Raw genomic sequence first — 15,884 nt, 5'->3', positions numbered from 1 at the left:
TATGCCATCTTGTTTATTAATTTTTTGACATAAAATATAAAATACATACTTTGAAATCTATTAATGTAAATTGCATTTAAAATAAAATTTAAAATATAATGTCATCAAATCTAATAAAAACTTGTAATAAAATAAAATTCTATTCTTTCAAATATTTTATAAAAAAAAAAAACATTTTTATTATAATTTTTATTTTCTTATATAAAAATATAAATTTTTTTTTTTACAAATTGCCTCAAAAACGCATTAAACAATAGTTTAACTATTTTCATTTAAATATTTCATATATAAAAAACTACTTCAATAATTAAAAATTTTTAATTAAATTAGTTTATTTAATAAAAAGAAAAACAAAATGAAATTATTAAAATTTTATATTTGTAAATTGGAAATTGTTGCCCCTTTTTAGTAGAATGAAAAATAAAAGTATTTAATACTACTACTTCTTTGAAAATGATGTATAAATATAAATAAACAAAAAACAAAATTTAAAATGAAAATTAGATGAAATTTATAAAATTTAAAATAAATTATTACAAAGATTTTTTAATTATGAGTAAGTAATCAAAAAATATTTGTACTTAATAAACTTTTAAAGTTAATATTATTAAACTTATTAAATACAATTAATAATTAATAATTTTTTTTTTGTTTTTGGTGTATTTAATTAAGTAGTGTAAAAATTTCTTTTAAATTAAATTACAAAATACTATTTTAGTAAATGCAGTAAAAGTGTTTTGTAAAAATCAGTTTTTTGTTTTTTTTTTATATTATTTAAAATATAAAATAATTTTTTTTTTGGCCATATAGCAAAATTTATTTAAAATTCTTAATAATCATAAAAATAATATTTAAATCACATAATTTTTCTTAATAATTTTATAAAAATTGTGATTAACCAAAATATTTTTTTGTATAATTTTAAAAAATATATATATATATATATTTGGGTTTAGTTTCCTATTAATATTGTAGATCAAAAATAAAAAATATTGCAATTCTTATAAAAAAAATTTTGTTACAGAACTACTTATGACATATAATTATAATTTTTGTATATTTTGTAAAAGTAAATTACATAATAATATGAAAAATAATTTAAATAATTTTTGGTTTGATTTGTAATGTCCTTTAGTTTCTAGTATCTAGTTTTTTTTTTTTTTTAATTTTTTATATATTTTTATATTATTTTATTTAGTTTTGTTTTATGTTTAAGATGTGTATAATTAAAATTTTTGTTTGTACTTTTTTTTTGTACCGGACTGTTTAAATTTAAAAAACAAAAAATGTTATTTTTAGAATATATATATATATATATAAAATATATTAGTTTTAATACATTATTAACTTGCTTATTTTATAAACTTATAACTATAAAATATAATAAAATATTTGCTTTTGGTTTACATCAATATTAAATTTGTTTTAATTTTATTTTATTATTTTTTTTTTATTAGTTTCTTAAATTTTTAGTTTTGCCATTTTTCTTAATTATACTTTATTAATTATATCGACTGAAATTACTAATTAAAATTTGCAAATCCATGCGTACCAATAAAATGGTAGATTAAACCTATTCTAAATGGTATCTTCTTATTTGATAAAAGCGATTTTTCTTAAAATAGCCAATTAAAACTAATGAAATCATTTTGAAACAATTGGTTAAAATTTTTGGTTGAAAATACAAAATTATATTCGATAACACGTTGCACAAGCTAAACCAAACTTAGACCGGATGAAACGAATGAGCAACAAAATTTATCATTATTTCAAATAAAAATAAAACTAATTAAAAATAAAATTTTGCAAATTATCCGAATAATAATTGTATTGCTAAAGAAATATCAAAATAATTAATGAGTTGTTAACTATTTTTTCATTTTAATCTTTCATATAAGATTATTAAGAAAATTGTTGAACATAAAAATTTAACTAATAAATCGTGTTGAAAGAAAACATTACATAGACGAGATAAGAAGGAAAAAAATAATCGTAAATATATATATATATATATATATATATATATATATATATATATATATATTTACGATTATTTTTACGATTATATATATTTACGATATATATATATATATATATATATATATATATATATGTATATAAATAAAAACAGGTTATCAAAATTGAATAAGAAAAACATTTACAGGTGTTAATTAGGATAACAATGCAGCAAAAATTATTGCACCTAAAACGGATTCATTAAATTGTAAAAATTCAAAAATTGGAAAATTTATAATTTTCATAATAAAAATAAAATATTCAATATTCTTGCAAAATAATTTCATACAAAAAAAACCATAAATCAACTATTTTTATAAAATTATAATAAATAAATTATAATTTAACAGTTAAAAATATGGAAAATTAATTATAAAATTTCAAAAATAAAAATAATAAAATTAACACCAAAAATAAAAATAAAAACAAACATCCTGTTCGTAAGATCCCCTAAAATACTTAGAGAGAAAATACTTTAAAAAAAAATTTTTTTATTTCTTTTCATTTTTTTTTTGTAAATTTCGAATAAAATAAATATTTCGAACATTAAATCTACCATTTGAAAGTTATAAGCTAATTAATTTGATAATATTTTTAAACTGTATGAAAATTAAATTTTTTTTTAGTATTGAATTAGATTAGATGACAGATAATAAAATATTCAAGTGAAAGCTAATAAAATACTTAAATCATGAAATTATAAAGCAATGAGTTTGATAAAACATAAAACAGTGTTAAAATTATCAATTGTATACTGAATGCTTTTATAAAACTAAAACAGAGTTGAAATAGAAAACAAAATTAGAATAGAACTGGATTTACATTATGATTATAATATTTTGGTCAAATTATTTTAACCGGCACAGCGTGCATAAACTTCAATTTATTCTTCGGGCAATTATTTAAAGAAAATTTTAAATTTATTTAATGAATAGCATTTGATAATAAGAATCCAGAAATCAGAATATGTCCAAAATATTTTATATTGTAATAAATTTTTTTATTAACACAATTCTAAACCCCCCAATGGTTGCAATTATTTATTTCGGTAATATTGTAGTAATTTGCAATATTTGTAATTGTTTTTGTCGGGAAAATACATAATGGCTGAAAACGTCCGCGAAAATATCATGCCTAAAGTTTACATTAAAATTATTTGCGAATATCAAAACAAAGAAAGTTGATAAATAATTTAAAATTCAAAATATGTAAAAATTTAATTATCGTACAGTTTAGCATAAAACTTAAATACAATTAAAATAGTTAAAATTCAAGAGAGTCGTAATTTATAAACGATACGTACTTTAAAAAAAAAATTAACTTTTTTAATTAATAACATGTATATAATATGTATATAACCATATATATATATATATATATACATTAATAGGTATATGAAAAAAAAAAATAACCAAAATTATATAACAATATTATAAAACGAAAAACTTAAAATTACTAATAAATTTAGAAAAACAGAAAAAAAAACTAAAAAATTTTTAAGTATAAAATAAAAACAAAAAAAAAAATAAATTTAATTTTTTCTACCCATTGATTATAAATTGTTAAATTTTTAAAAAACCAAAGTAAAAATTGTTGAATTTTTAAAAACCAAATATAAAAGAAAAAAAAAACCAAAAAAAAAAATAAAAAACTTTTTACTAAATTTAGAAGAATTAATTAAAATTGATTGAATAAAAAACTACAAAAAAAAAAAAAAATTTACTACCCAAATCATTAGTTGTTATATTATAAAATATAAAAATAATTTAAAAATTGTTTAAATCCTAATAAAAAAATACTTTATTGTAAGATTACATTATTGTATAATATAATTTACAAAATACATTAAAATATCTTAAAAAAAAGAAAAATGAAATATATATAAAAAAATCTTTAAGCTTTGTAACTTTGCTTTAATTAGAAAAATAAATAATTTTGTACATATTAACAAAAAAAAAGAAAAATATTAAAAAATAAACTTAAAATAACTTAATAAATTTAAAAATATTAACAATCCCTAATATTATTATACATACATTAATATAATCGTAATTGACTCCTTTTGTGATTCGTTTGATAAATAACTCAAATTAAAATATTATTATGTACTAATTAAAATTATATAGGTATATTTAAAATTCGAAAATATTATATAAAATTTTGAATAATTAATTTCAAAAATAAAAAAATTACATTTTAACAATTTTTTTTTTTTTGCTTTATAACACACACTTTTACATTTAAATTTTCAATTAATTTTATATTATTCTATAAAAATTAAAATATTCTTTTTATGTTTAAAAAAAAATTTACTTAATTCAAAACCACTAAAATTCTTTAATTTTAATTTAATCTAAAAGAATAAATTATGTTATAAATTATTAACTATTTGTAAAACAAAATCTAAAATTCTACTTTCAATATAAAAAGTTGTTTAATTTATTATAGACTTTATAAACTTTATTTATTGAATTAAAACTATATATATATATATATATATATATATATATATAATATAGGGGGTTTTCGTTTATGCACGCTGTGCTGAAAGTTCTATAGGAAACTAGAAGTCTGCGCTACATTTCTGACATTTCTTTATTAAAGATTAAATTCTCGAATGCACTTTATTGCAGCCAGTAATTTCCGAACGATCTATATTTTTAGTGTATGTAGCGTGAATTTTCGAATGTGCTACAAGCTAGAACTATTCTAAAGCTGAATAAATGAACACCCCCCTATATATATATTATACAAAATTAAAATTAAAAATTCGAGCACACGCTTATCAAAAATGTTTCTAAAAAACTTCTAAAATCCTTAAATCAAAAAGAAGAAGAAAAATATTTTCTATATCAAATGAAATAAATTTAATTTTTCCTTTTTTTTTTTTTTGTTATTTTGTTTCCTTGGACCACAATATTATAAAAATTATAGTTCACATTAATATTAAAATGTGTAATATTACTAATCTAACTATCTTTCTATTACAATCAATTCAATCTTAAAAATTAAAAAACAAAAAACAAATAAATTAATACATCACAATATTTTATTTAATATTTGTAACAAAAAAAATTAATAAATTAAAAATATTATTTAAAAATTTTGTTTTCATCTTTAAATTTTTATACAGAACTATAATCACTTATTATACTAAATAAATTGAATTTAAAAAATTCTTCTAATATACGATTAAATTTCATATTCAATCTTTCAAAAAAAAAAAAAATACGAGAAAATTTAAAATAAAAATAAAAATAAAAATAAAAAAAAAAAAAGTGGAAAGAATATTTTAAATTTAATGAGCACTTACAAAATTTTCAGAACCAATTTTATGAAAAACTAGCACCTATAAAAAAATAAAATAAAAACAACAAATTTAAGTATATATAAATAAAAATAAGCTTTAAAAAAAAAAAACATTTGTCAAACTATTCAAAACTATTTTTCAATTACATTAGAAAATTTTCTTCAAATTTAATTTTTCATCCTTGAAATACATACATACATAATATATAATTATAGAAAAAATAGTTTTAATTATAATTTTGATTTATTCGTAAATAAGTAATAAAAATGTTTTAAAAAGTTTCTATTACAATTATTCGGAAAATTTTTAAAAAATAATATTTGCTTATTCTCAGACTAATATACAAATTGTTTAATACAACAATACTAAGTGTTATATTTATAAATGATCGTTAAATATAAATGACATTAACTAAATTATTGTTTCTTTATGTTTTTGTTATAAAATTATTCATATTCCAGAATTATTACATACAATAACATTGTTTTTATTATTTATTGCATTAGGAATAGGGCACTTGTATAGTGAATGTGTTAGAAATTAGTAATATTTTATAATGAATGTACTCTTTTAATACTCATTTGTTAATTAATTTAATTTTTCATATAAAATAAATTTGAAAAGTTTACAAATTTTCCTTTTAAATTTAATTAAAAAATATTCCAATATACAAGGATTCATGCAACAAATTCAAGAAAATTAAAAAAAAGTTTCTATTTGTATATTTTTAATGTTATATAATTTTAATTTTATTTTTAGAATTTCTACATAAATAATATGGATAATAGAGGCGAAAATATAACAAAGAAAAAACAATTGAATTTTTAATCAAAATTATTATCTATATGCAATTTTAGCTCAAAAATAAAAAAAAATTAATGAAAACAAAATATTTTAAATTCATAAACTAAACTATAAACCAAAAATGTAAATTATGAAAAATATCTTAACTATTAAATTTTAATGCCTAAACTATATCTATTAAATTAAACTAATTAAATTAAAAAAAAAAAGAAATAAAATATGTATATTAAAATACATAATATATATATACTCGTTTTTATTTTACTATGCTCATATATAAATTTTGAATTGAAATACAAAAACTTGTAATTAAACAATACCATCTTAGTTAATATTGTAATTAGTTAATAGTTATTAAAATTAATAGTCTTATTAAAATATTTAAGGGAATAATCATTGCAAATTTTTCGTTTTATGTATTTTTTTTTTTTTGTATAATATTCAAAAACAAATTTAAAAATGAAATATTAAATTTAATTAGCTAGATATATAATTTTATTAATTAGTAATATCTATAATAAATGTATGTATTGAGAAAATAAATAGAAAATCAACAAAACAAAAAAAAATAAAAAACAAAATACAGAAATTAAACAATTTGTAATATACAATCATTATTAGTATCTTATAAATTAAACCAAAACAAAACCAAAATATGAGCTTTTAAACAATAAAATTAGATTTAATTTTAAAAACAGAAAAAAAAAAATAAAATAAATACTAAAACTCGAGAAGTTTATATAAATAAAAAAAAAACAAAATGATTTTAAAAAATACAAAAAAGTTTAACTTTTATTGAAATTTTTTTTTTTATAAAATTTTTCATAGTTAGCGGAAAAAAACAATAACAATTATTAACAGCAATTTAAAGAAAAATTAATAATAATTCAAATCATTCCAAAAATGTACATCAACAGTTTTTTGATCCGAAAACATCTTGTTGCTGCAAGCTCTGCAAAATTACTGCATTTTTGATATAAAACACTTCAAATTACATAGTATACCAATATATGAAATCTAAAAAAGGAGATTATTAAAATTATTTAAATTTTTAAATTAATTAAAATTTTCTGTATAAAATAAATATATATATAATTTATATTTTTTTAACTCTTTATGCACAAGAAGATGATATACGTACATTATATCTGTTAATAAATTACACAAGTTTTTGTCTGAATTCATTTTTGCAAGCCTAGATCAAAGATGATAAACCTAATTTTAAAGAAATATACATATCTATACATATAGCTACATATGTACATAAATAAATTTCACTCTTGCACAGAAATACTATTAAGTGACTCAGATCATCTGAAAAATTTTAAGGTAGGTTTTTTTTAAATTTAATAAATTAAAATGTTTTAATAAGTATGAGGATTTTATTAAATTTATTTATCGAACCTTGCAATTCCGTATCAACATTTTTGCGGTAAAGCAATTTGAATAAAAAACGAAAAACTCCCTTTGCTCTGTATGTTTTTTATAAAATTATGTGAAGTTAGTCAGGCACCGGCACATTAAATACGTAGTACCTTTTTTAAATGAATTTGGTCAAAATTGAGAAATTAAATAGAACAAGTTCAAATCAAAACAAAAACATGTTTATCACAAATTACAAAATCTCTATAGTCTACCATCTTTTAAAATGTATACAAATATAAAAATTAAACATAATAATCGAACATATTCACTTAATATTCGGCACTAATGACATCTTTATTATGTACCATAATTTGGTCATATCAAGAAAATTTCGTAAACACAATTACACAATTTTAATCTTAATTGTTAATAAAAGCAAAAAGTGTTTATAATGCACGACATGGAAATATTGATTTAAATGCAAGTAATTAAGTTTTCACATTAAATTGTTTTTTTTTTTTTTTATTTGAATTTTATTTACGTATTTTTATTATATATATATAATATTAATTATGAATACAATTTCCTTCCTAAAAATGACTAAAAAAAAATTTACAAAGTAATAGAAATAAAGTAAAGGTATCTAAACCTAAATATTGGAAATTAAATATTGGAATTTATATTTATATATTCATATTTTCAAAATCAAAATAAAATTTTTGTTATATTTAATTTTTTTTTTTTATTTTTAAATAGCAAAGAAATTATTATAGAAATTTGTGACACAGTCATTTGAAATTTTTATGAAATTAGAAATTTGTAAACACGGAACTTTAATGCAGCACTTTTTTATTCCTCTATTGATCGCATTTGTTTTTTTTTTAATTTATTTTATTAATTATTAAAATCAAATATTGAAATATATAATTGCATTTTAATTCAATAAAAATTTTGTTTAATTATATTTTTTTCCGTGTTAATAAACTTTACATTTAACTAAATAAATTAATTTTGTGATGTTGGAAACAATTTATAAGAATATTAAAAACAAAATTATAAATAAATTTCAACATATTTTTTTTTTTTGTATCAGAAAAACGATACATTCTAAATATTTAAAATGATTTATAAAAATAGATTATTTAATTTTTTTGCTTATATCGAATTAATTTTAATCTAATTTTAATTTTAGTTCAATACAAAATATTATATTATATATATATATATATATATATTTTAAATATCTTAAAAGATTTTTTTATAAATTCTCAAATACAAATTTAATAATATCGAATTGCTTTATATAATGATTTTGAATAATATTATTTATTTTTAAGTTTTAAAAATATTAAAGGAAAATTATAAAAATTTATAAATATAATTAAAATTTTATTTTGTATTGAACTACAATTTAATAAATAATACATTGCTTGAAAATTACTCAAAAATTTTTGCCAATTTTCATATTACATATTTTTTTTTTATATAATATAAATAATATTATTATTAGAAAACATTTTTTTATTATATTTTTCTCCATATATGGTTTATTAAAATTCAAGGATTTAAATACATATTTTTTTTTTTTTTTTTGTAATTTTGCTTTTCAATATTGAAGTCTATAAAAGAATTTTACAATGAATATTTAAAAATTACTTATTACAAGGGGGATATACAAATCTATTATAATTAGGTCAAGTCTTTCAGTTTGCTTTTTACTAATATTACAAAAAGAATTAATTGCGATCGGTTAAATAATTTAAGGCACTTTTAAATAAATTGCAATAAATGTAAAATTATTCATTTTAATTAAAATTAATAGAAATAAATTTTGAAAAAAATTTTTGTTTTTAAATATAATTGATACATACATATATTCATAATGAATATTTTAAAATTTATTGCCCTATATGTATACATATATATATAAATTTTTAGTAAAGATTTGGCATCTTTTATTATTAGGACGGGCTCTTATATTTGAATTATATTTAAAATTATTTAATTGGTATATTTTAAAAATTAATTTAAAATTTCAATTAAATTTTTATGTTTTCAATTTATAAAGAGCTCCATAAATTTGTTAATTTTTGTTATAAATTATTTAATTTTTTTTTTTCTTTGTTGATTTTTTTCTAATTAATTTAATTTACAAATAATTTAATGATCGTGCCGAATTTCTTGAAACAATAATACAAAATGTCAAAAATTATCCTTAATTTCAATTTTGTTTTTGTTTTCTATATACGTAATCGTATAATATAAGGATATTTTTGAAATTTAAATATGAATGAAGTTTTATCATATTTATTTTATCAATAAAATATTAATTTTTTGTTATTCATTTAAATCAAGTATGATAATTTTTATAGTTACAAACACCATTCATAAATATTTTTTTAGTTACTAGAAAATTCAATTGGCCACCTATTACATTCAGTTTTATTTAATTTTTTATATGAATAATTATGGACATTTATTGTATAAAATTTTTTTGTTTTTCATTTATTTAATTATTGTAAAGTTTTATTTAGCAATCAATTTTTATTTTTTCTTTTATTGTATATATTTATTTTGTCCTTGATTTGTATTTATATTCAATTTCAATTTATATTTAAATATATTAAAAATAATCACAATAATTATTATATATTAATATTAAACCTGTTTTCTTTATACATACATAATATTATAATTCACATATTTAATGTAATCTCAATTGAAGAATTTTTAGGAAATGAGAAATAATGGAACTTTTGTATGATTTTATATAGGAATATTAGTTGCATTGAAATCGTTTGCAATAATATTTGAGGATGTCTTCGAATTATAATGAGAATCGAACAAGAAGAATAAAGTAGATAATTAAGAATAAATCATATCAATTCATCATATTTTTATAAAATAAAAGTGAAAGAGTTACTTTAATTATTAGATAAAATTTACAAAATGAAAGCATTACAAAATGGAAACGTAACAAAATGGAACCTTATATCAACTAAAATCAAAATTATTTAGCTGCAGAGCACATTATCAAATAGAAAAAACATTAAAATCCTCTTAATTATTGCATTTTTAATTTACACCAAAATATTTTTAATATTATATTTTTCATCATTTTTTTTTTTCCCAAAAGTATTTATTGTTCTAGAAAAATACATTTTGTTTTCAGTAATTTAAAGACTAAATTTCTTTCGTTTCATTGATTTTTAAAATTCGCTATTGATATTATTATATTATTATTATCAATTATTTATTGAATTTTCAATAATGAAAATTATTAGTCAAAAATTAAATACTTTCAGATTTTAGTATAATTAATGTTTACAAAAACATTTTATTATTTATTGAAACATATTTGTTCTTCTAATATTTCTACTTAAAATTTTATTGAAAAAGAAATTTATAGAAAAAGTATTATATATAGAACATGAAAAAGAAAATTGAAAAAAAAAAAAAATACTTAAATACAAATATTATATAAATTGTGAATAATTAAATTGTTCTATTTGTTATATTTATAAATTATTATAATTTTTATATTTATATCTGTTAAACAATTAACAACAAAGAAAGATCCTGATCAATAACAAAATTGTTTTTTCTTTTTATTTTATTTTAATAGTTTTCTACATATTTATTGCTTATAATTAAAATTTTTCATGTGAACTAGAAGCAATTATAATAGATATTATGTAATGTGCCGGATACTACATTATAACAAGTACACATTTTACTTTTGTTTTATTCACCAAAAACGACAGAAAAAAAAAATTAAAAACTCTTAGTAACAATTTATTGTATTGTTTTCTGAATTGAAAATCTCCATAATATTGATAAAATTATATAAATATTTTGATCGAAAATAAAATTTAATTCGCAGAAAAACTAAGTATAATTCAAAATTTCTTTGTTATTATTACTTATCCAAAATTTAATTTTAAATAATATTATAATTAGATTAAAAACTCTTTATGTATCGGATTGTTTCAATATTACAATGATTTCGATCTTTAAGAGATTCGTGAACAACATAATTTTTAAAATTTAATTTCTAAATATTTTTATTTTTTTTTGATTTTCTAAATCTGTACAAGAAAGTGAATTGTTATTTTAACTTTATTTCGTTACTACAAGCTGAATTCTTTAAAATTTAATATTATTATGAGCACATTAAATCCAAATTTTAATAATTTCTCTTCATTATTGATTTAATTAGAATATTATAAATGTGCACTGTACAGTAATATTCAATTATCCTATATAATTTTTTTTTAAATCAAAAACTAAATATGAAATCAAATTTAAATCAGCTTTGTTAAATGCATTATTTAAAATTTTTAAATAAAAAAAAAATTCTTCCAATTAGTTCAATTTTCATTTTCTATTTCTTCATTAATACAATAATTTTATTTTCTTAAAAATATTAAAAAAAAAAAAAGATTTACAACAAATTATCAGTAAAAGATATTTTTATAATTTCCATATTTCTAAATGTTATTTGAAAAAGAAGATTATACATACATATTATATCAAATTAGAAGATATACAAAATTATTATTTTTTTTTTAATATTTAAATTGCTTCATATTTAAACCTATATAAATTAAATATTAACTTATATACTATGTAAATAAATTTGAATTATATAGGTTACAAAAAATTTTTTTTTACTTCATTTTTATTTGTTTTAATTAAATTAATTAATTTAATTTTTTTTTATATTTTTTTATAAAAATTTTAAGTAAGCAAGATACAAAAAAAAAACAAGTTTTAAATTACAATAAGGATATTAATTGCAAAATAATAAAATTATAAATTTTAGAAATATTTATATACTTGTATTTATATGTTTATATATAAAAAATATATATATATATATATAATTTTAACTTAAATTATAGCTGGTTCAACATAATTAGCTGGTAACATTCCTGTATGACCAGTTCTTTCGACTTTACCAGTCATCCATCCCGATTCAGTTGGTTTTATTTCAAATATAAGATCACCTTCACAAAAGCTAACTTCATCGGTATCTTGAGCTTGATAATCATATACGGCACGGTATACTCTCTAAAATAAATTGTTTTAAAAATTAATTAATTTAGTTAAAAATGCAATGTTCAATCCGAAATTTCATTTTATTAATTAGGTATAATACTTTATTAATTCTGAAGCATTTCGAATAGCATTTTGACAAAAAAAAAATATTCAAATTGACAAATATTTTTGCAAATCAAACTTGATGCCAATTTAAATAATCTAATTACCAAAAAATATCACTCCGACATTAATTAAAAAATTTTAAATTTTAAAAAAATGCAATACTCTTATGCAATACTTACCGAATTAGCTTTACTTTGTTGATGCCCATGATGATGTTGTTGTTGCTGTTGTTGTTGTTGCTGCTGCTGATGGTGATGCTGTTGCGTTTGTTGATGTTGTGCATAATATTGATTGTTATGATCAGTTAATGATCCATATACTCCATTAGCTGGATCAATATCTGATACGGAACCAACACGTTTTGGATAAACACTGTTATTTACTATATTTAAAACGGAAAAGTTTATAATGAATTTTTGCAATTAATATAAAATCTATTTTATTTGATTATTAAATGTTCGCATCTTTAAACAAAAAAAAATAATAATAAAATTAAAAACAAATTTCTATTTAATTTTATAAAACTTACTGGGTCAATCTCTTTTAATTTATTTTTAGAAAATAAACTTTAAAGTTTTAAAGTTTATATTTTGTAAAGTGAGGCTATTAATTTTTTAAAAAATATTAATCACTCAAAATAAAATATACATTCATTGAATTAATTACGTATTTGTTTTTAAGTATTACTTTGGAAAAATAAGAGACACAGGTGTAAGACCCGAAATTACACGAGTCAAATATATTTTTGAATGTAATTTATACATATACGAGTATATATACAGAATGTACAGGAAGTATAAGAGGGAAGTCTCGTTATTTTTATATCAAATTAGAACTTAATTTTTCATTAATTGATACAATTTCTCGGATAAGTCTGTAAAATACTTAATATATAAAGTAAATACTTAATATTCCATTTATTCGCAAAATACTTATAAATAACACTTAATTTTCATATTTTTGATTAATGAATACAATGAAATACGTGAAAATATCTTTTTTAAATAAAAAAAAAAATTAAAAATGTAATAAGTGCTAAGTGAGTAACAAAAAAATGGTTATTTACGAGATTTATGTAGAATAATTAATTATAAAAAAAATAATGTTATTTAACATAAAACAGAGCTACTCTATTCGGGAGCGAATAATATTATTTAAAACACAAATAACACATTTATATTTAAACAAAAAATATATTAAAGCTAATAAGTTAATTATTTTAAAATAAAATATTAAATTAAAACATGCATATTATATATATTTTTTTAATTAAACAGTTTTTATAACATTAATTTATTATAAAAAATATTTGACACAAAAAATAATACATTTTCTATTCAGCGATAGCGTATAGCGTAACATGAAGGATTTGTTGTTATACGTATAAGCTTGGATATAGGTATATCAGTTGATCTATAGTTTAATTAATTTTCTAAAAAATTAAGTAGAATTTGAAAACTATGTCTAATTTAAAGATCTTATTCTCTCATGAGTATGGAAATGAATGGTTTCCGCTACTTTTCTGTAGGGTTTGAAAATTTACATTTAGAAATTGGATTTTAATTTAATATAAAATATTTTAACTGAGCAATAAATATAAATGTATACAGGAATTTTAATTTATAATCTTAATTAATTAATAGAAAATTATATAAAACGATAGGTTTTATATATACTTGAGGACAAAAACTTTTGATATTTTTCTATAATTTGAAAATTTTTTCAATATCATTTTTAACAATTTCATTTATATTTAGTGTTATGTACATAATTTTATAATATGAAATTTACAATCAGTTTTGAATTAATTGAAACAGAATTCTGACTAAAAAATATTCTTTGAAAAAAAATCATTCTTAATTGTTAATATTTAAATATCGCTGTTTTAGAAACATAATAACAAATTTCGTGGATTAGTAGTCTTAGAAATTAAGAATTATATGAGCAAACAAAAAAAAAAAAAACACACACACAAAACTTACCAGAACCACGATTATTATCTGAACTATATATAAGAGTAGCACTTTGTCTAGGTGCGCCTGGTATATTACGTGGTCCATCAGTTAATGGATCATAATCAGCAATTTTACCGATTCCACTACTATTATTACTACCACCTCCCATAACACCAACACTACCATAATATCCACCACCACCATTAGATGTTGTATTATTACCCATTATACCAGTTCCATTCCCATATGTCATAGCATAAGCATTATAACCCAAAGCATTAGCTTGTTGTTGATGCTGCTGTTGTTGTTGCTGTTGCTGTTGACCTTGCTGTTGATAACCAATTGTATTATTATAAGCATATTGATTTGGATTATTATTGTTGTAAACATTTGTTGCAGCTATATTTTGTCCAGTTTGATTATTTATAGGTCTTCCATAACTATCATATGTATCATAATTTCCACCAGCTGGATGATGAGCACTTTGAACAATTGTTTGCCTCAAATTATTATAATTATTTTGACCATGTTGATTTTGTTGCAATTGTTGCTGTTGTTGCTGTTGTTGTTGTTGCTGTTGTTGTTGTTGCTGTTGTTGTTGTTGATAGTTTTGTGCTGCATAATTTGCACTCTGTATTTGATGTGATTGCTGTGACTGATTTCTATGCTGTTGCGGAGTTGGAGGATGTTGATAAGTTGGTGACGGTTGTTTGTGCTGTTGTTGCTGCTGTTTATGCTGGGGTGATTGTTGTTGCTGCTGTTGATATTGTTGCTGTTGTTGTGCTTGCACTTGATTATTACCTACAGCTGAAGTTGCATAGTTATGTTGTGAATTAATTTGTTGTTGCTGTTGTTGTGATTTATTTATTTGTGCAGATGTATTGTGATGGTGCATTTGAGGTGAATGATGTTGTTGTAGTGTTTTATTATTTGCATATGATTGCTGTTGTTGTACTTGATGTTGTTGTTGTTGTTGTGTTATTTGATGTTGGTTATGTGTTGATGTTTGCAATATTGTTGTTGTGCCAACTTGAGTAGGTGAATGTTGCTGATTTGGAGCATATTGTGATAATTGTTCAGCTGCAAGTGTTTCTGAGAAATACTCAGATTCATGGTCTAAAAATGTTCAATATATACATATATATTTGTCTTTGTTTAGTGGTTTATGTTTTTTTTTGTTTTAGTTTGTGTCCTCAATTAGGGAAAAAAAATGTTTTTTTTTCTTGGTTTAATTGCTAAAATTTGCCGCTTTTAATTGATTTAAAATT

At 18.5% G+C, this 15,884-nt stretch overlaps 1 protein-coding gene across 4 annotated transcripts in view; it reads right to left on the bottom strand.

Moving 5' to 3' along the window:
• Positions 1-12,110: 12,110 nt before the first annotated feature.
• LOC129614576 (LIM and SH3 domain protein Lasp) overlaps positions 12,111-15,884 on the bottom strand; it is a 65,887-nt gene continuing 62,113 nt past the window's right edge. The window contains exons 5-7 of one of the 4 annotated variants that reach the window (XM_055529270.1): positions 14,839-15,732; positions 12,841-13,043; positions 12,111-12,568 (exon numbers count right to left, since the gene is read on the bottom strand). In XM_055529270.1, coding sequence (XP_055385245.1) covers positions 12,389-12,568; positions 12,841-13,043; positions 14,839-15,732 — 1,277 coding nt within the window. In that variant the 3' untranslated portion in view covers positions 12,111-12,388. Of the gene's footprint in view, positions 12,569-12,840; positions 13,044-14,643; positions 15,733-15,884 lie in introns of all 4 variants that reach the window. The other 3 variants (XM_055529269.1, XM_055529271.1, XM_055529272.1) reach the window with 3 other exon arrangements.

Source organism: Condylostylus longicornis, unplaced genomic scaffold, assembly GCF_029603195.1.
Source record: "Condylostylus longicornis isolate FDR11 unplaced genomic scaffold, ASM2960319v2 ptg000113l, whole genome shotgun sequence".
Lineage (NCBI taxonomy): Eukaryota > Metazoa > Arthropoda > Insecta > Diptera > Dolichopodidae > Condylostylus > Condylostylus longicornis.
The sequence above is the reverse complement of the archived record's forward strand: the minus strand, read 5'-3'. Positions and strand labels throughout refer to the sequence as shown.